Below are 5,000 nucleotides of genomic sequence, written 5' to 3' on the forward strand. Positions count from 1 at the left end.
ACGGTAGGGGTGGGCGATATGGGCAAAAAATAATATCTCTATATTTTTTGTGATTTTGACGATAATGATAATTAGTCGATATCCTTAAAAAAAGTCTGAGTTACTTTACAGCTCATTATTTATGAATGGCATCAATACAATAATAACCAATAACCTATCCTGTGACTTTTTAACCAAATCAACCAATGCATTGTCACTCTATGACACATTTCCAATTCTGCCCCCACTTGTGTGTGTGGCAATGACATGGTCTAGCCAGCTACATTAGAGAAGATGAATAGGCCTAACAGTTTCCCAAGAGAATGTCTGAAGCTGAAGTTCCTTTCAAACCTTTACATAGGATTCACTGTAAAACTAAGCAGACCAACAGAGTACATCTCAGCTATTTCCTTCGATGTTTAGTTTAAGAGCAATCATGTAGGCTAGCATTTCATGTTACAGAATAGAAACTAATGCGTTAGCTTATGGCTAATATATATGAGAAATCCCATAGAGATGCTAACGGTTAGCATAATCAATAAATGTAGATATTTAGAGCGAACTTCAGTCCATTTACAAAAGGATTATTTTATGATTTAACGTTATGATTTTTGGCACACCCTACTGGCTGTGAGTGGTAGGGGTGCCGTTACCTGCCGTTTTCTATGTTTGCTCCCTAATCAGGCCGGTCTCTTCAAAAGGCTCATTCTGGACCTGGGGTCGTATTCACAAAGATTTCTTCTTACCACTAGGAGTACTCCTAAATCACACTAAAAGATTTCAGCTAGGAGTTTCTCTTATTAAGTTATTCACAAAGCCTTTTATCTTACCAGTAGGAGTACTCCTAAATCACACTAAAAGATTTCAGCTAGGAGTTTCTCTTATTAAGTTATTCACAAAGCCTTTATCTTACCACTAGAAAACTCCTAAATCACACTAAAAGATTTTAGCTAGAGTTTCTCTTTAAAAGTTATTCACAAAGCCTTCAGACCTACTCTTAGTAAGGAAAAATGACAACTCCTAAACTAAGAGTAAGTTTTTTCGTTCGGGATGGATGACGCCATTACTCATGCACGAGCTTGACTGAAGTGACCACCTTTGATTGGCTGATGATTGTAACGCTGGCATGATTCCAAACACCTCCCTTACGATGATGAGTGACAGGTGACAGGTCTGAGAATGCGCAAGTAGCTACACAAGGACGGAAGATGATGAATAACTGAATAAAAAGGCCTAAAATGAATCAAAAGTAAGGCAAAACAAATAGCCCTAGTAGCCTAATGAAACATGGGATTGATCCAGTATCTTGCAAAAGTATGAAATTAACCTGTCACCATATGCCTACGTTTGCAAAGACAGGAACATTGTAATTTGATTCACAATGAAATGTTACATTTAGTTTACATGTTGACAATGAGTAGTTTTGGTTGTTGTTGGTGGCGTTATTGCATCCCTTAGTTATGCCTACAATGCACAATTGTTCCCTCGCGATTGGAAGCTCCTGTAGCCGCATCCGCATTTCAAAACATCGCAACATGAAATGCCACAAAATCGGTTTGTGAATAGGTCTTAGTGAGTTAGGAGTCCTCTCGACTTGTTTTAAGCTGTCCCAGACTTAGGTGCTATTTTTAGGTCTAAAATGCTTCGTGAATTACTTTTAGTGAAAAAAATTAGGAGTCCTAAAGTTAGGAGTGACACGCCCATTATTTTTAGGAGTTGCTCCTAAATTCACCAGTTAGGAGCTACTTTTAGCCTTAAAATTCTTTGTGAATACGGCCCCAGGTCTGCAGAGCATTTTCTGGGTTTTTCCTGCTGGTTGCTACCACCTCGTCGTCTCCAGTTTTTCAATGCTTTTCAGCATTTTTGCCGGTTTTCGAGCTTTTTGCCCTTTGTAGGGAACGTTGAACCTTAACCCAGTTGTTGTTCTTCAATTTATGTTGCGGTTTTCCTGTGGGGAACCGTAACAGTGAGTGTGTGTGTGTGGTGTGTGTGTGTGTCCGTGGGCACCTACTTGTTGATGACGGCGCGGGACTCGTCATAGTTGACGAGGAAGCCGTCGAGGAGCGGCAGGAACATATCGACCACGTCGGACACCACCATCATCTGGGGCTGCGCCAGCGCTCCCTTCACGTTGTAGAAGTGCAGGATCTTATTGTAGGTGACGAAGCCCACCCTGACCGCCGAGCTCTCCATACCGTCCTCCCTGCACACACACACGCGCGCGCGCGCGCACACACACACACACACACACACACACACACACAAGCACGCGCACACACACACACACACCATGTTTTTAGTGTGATAAGTCGTTCTGTCAGACAGAAAAAGGTAAAGACACACTTATTTGTACAGTTACACACACACACACAGACACACACACTCACATACAGTACACACACACACACACAGTTACATACACACACAGTTAGTTTGGGGGCCATCCTATCATTGAAATGTATAGTCTGGCATCGAACCATTCACCTCGCTTTTAATCCAAGGGGGGCAGAGAATTGTCTTTCAAACTGCCTAGGCATGCAATAGCCAGCGCCATTTACCATATCCGTTATCGATTGCCCAAAGCGGCAAATACATCCTTCTTAAAGTAATGACTTAAGTGCATTGTGTTGCTCAACTTTCAAAGAAAAAGCACAAGTCCAACTCCTCCAAAGTTGACGCCTAACGCCGATTCAAACAACCGCTCTTAGCTAAACCATAGCCACCTTCCTTGTTGTTCACCCGTCGTTTAGGACTGTCGTTATCCTGTTAAGCCCGCCTTAAGACTCTCTAACAAAATGGAGCTGTGATTGGATAACATCCACGGTGTTAGCCAATAGAAATTCCTATGGTTTACTACTAGAAGTACAGGCTGAGCAAATTAATTTGCCGCTAGGTGCGCTCTAGATTTCTAGGCTAACACACAGTCACATACACATAAGTATATACTCTTTTGATCCCGTGAGGAAAATTTGGTCTCCGGTCGATCCGTGAATTAGTGAAACACACTCAGCACACAGTGAACACACAGTGAGGTGAAGCACACACTAATCACGGCGCAGTGAGCTGCCTGCAACAACAGCGGGCGGGGGCAGTGAGGGGTTAGGTGCCTTGCTCAAGGGCACTTCAGCCATGCCTACTGGTCGGGGTTCGAACCGGCAACCCTCCGGTTACAAGTCCGAAGCGCTAACCATGTAGTAGGCCACGGCTGCCCAGGCACACACACACACACACACACACACACACACACACACACACACACACACACACACACACACACACACACACACACACACACACACACACACACACACACACAGGGCTGGTTGACTTGTCTATGTGCCTTGTCTGTATAATCGCAGTGTGTCGCGTCGTCATTGTGGTGTGTGTGTATGTATGTCAGTGTTCTTGGCGGGTTTGGTCATTAAAGCGCCCTTGGGTCGGCAGATATTTTAATCAACCCGACCGCGAATATTAATTAGGACAAAATTATACCTGACCCGCGATCCGACCCGCTTATTTACAAAATGTGTGCTTTTGGTTATAGCAGTGTGACAGTAGGCCATTTCTGTAAAACAAACTAATTTATTTGTGAAACGTTCTGCAGTAGACTACACATATGCAGGACACAATGTTTGCGCAGTTGAGAGAATGAGAATAAGAGTGCAAGCACGCACACAACCAGCTAAGGATTAGCTAAACACTAAGACAAGATTTCAAGGCCATGGTCATGGACATCCATTTTTCTTACGAAAACAGAAATGGTGAAGGCAGCAAGGCAGGCAAGAGAGATACATTGCTTGCCATCAAAAACTTAGATAAGAACTGGTTTATAATGCTGAATGAAGCACAAAGCTTTACTAGAGCACATACACTGTTTAAAAGTCACAGACACAATGAACCAAAGTAGCTTTTATGTATGTGCGAATGCCTATATGGCCTATACTGCACCGGGTAGATATGGCTGTGTAGCCTGTGTACCATTTATTCCTGCAGGCGCCTGCTCACTGGCCCAGAAATCTAGATGCACCCTAGGCAGCAATGTGGGTCTGGCTGGTCCAAGCCCACGGCTGTAGGCTAAAAGTTTAACATGGGCAGGTGGCAAAGTATCATCATTATTTTACTGGCTTAATTTGTCAATAGGTCTTGTACCTAGTCTAAAAAAGCTGTTCCAGGTCAGTATATAAAGCTATCTGTGCTGCAGGTCTGGAATTGCCGGGGTTGGCTGGGAGGGCTTAGTCTACCACTGCGGCGTTTGTGACGAAGTTACTGTATGTTGGTGTGCCTGTTTTTTATAAGAAGTACGCGAAAGAAGTACATAAAAGATAACTTGCACTACTGTCATCTTCTTTAAGAACCTTTCCAAATATTCCCCATATATGGCTTTTCCTGGAGGGGTGTCTTTATTATTTGAACTTCTCGGGCCTTCAGCTTTTTAAAGGTCATCCATCTCCTCCTACAGTCTCCACCTCTACAGTCTCCACCTCTACAGTCTCCCACCTCTACAGTTCCACCTCTACAGTCTCCCCTCTGCAGTCTCCACCTCTACAGTCTCCACCTCTACAGTCTCCACCTCTACAGTCTCCACCTCTACCTCTCCACCTCTACAGTCTCCACCTCTACAGTCTCCACCTCTACAGTCTCCACCTCTACAGTCTCCATCTCTACCTCTCCATCTCTACAGTCTCCCATCTCCATCTCCACCTCTACACTCTCCACCTCTACAGTCTCCATCTCTACCTCTCCATCTCTACCTCTCCATCTCTACAGTCTCCATCTCTACAGTCTCCATCTCTACAGTCTCCATCTCTACCTCTCCACCTCTACAGTCTCCATCTCTACAGTCTCCACCTCTACAGTCTCCACCTCTACAGTCTCCACCTCTACAGTCTCCACCTCTACAGTCTCCATCTCTACCTCTACCTCTCCATCTCTACAGTCTCCACCTCTACAGTCTCCATCTCTACAGTCTCCATCTCTACAGTCTCCATCTCTACCTCTCCACCTCTACAGTCTCCACCTCT

The 5,000-nt window shown here is 44.3% G+C and overlaps 1 protein-coding gene across 1 annotated transcript in view; it reads right to left on the minus strand.

Moving 5' to 3' along the window:
- The window catches only part of sec24d (SEC24 homolog D, COPII coat complex component), a 53,883-nt gene that overhangs the window by 19,268 nt on the left and 29,615 nt on the right, over positions 1-5,000 (minus strand). The window contains 1 exon segment of the mRNA XM_048236084.1: positions 1,991-2,182. Within this exon segment, the coding sequence (XP_048092041.1) occupies positions 1,991-2,182 (192 nt within the window).

The sequence above is a fragment of the Alosa alosa genome, chromosome 24, assembly GCF_017589495.1.
Source record: "Alosa alosa isolate M-15738 ecotype Scorff River chromosome 24, AALO_Geno_1.1, whole genome shotgun sequence".
Lineage (NCBI taxonomy): Eukaryota > Metazoa > Chordata > Actinopteri > Clupeiformes > Clupeidae > Alosa > Alosa alosa.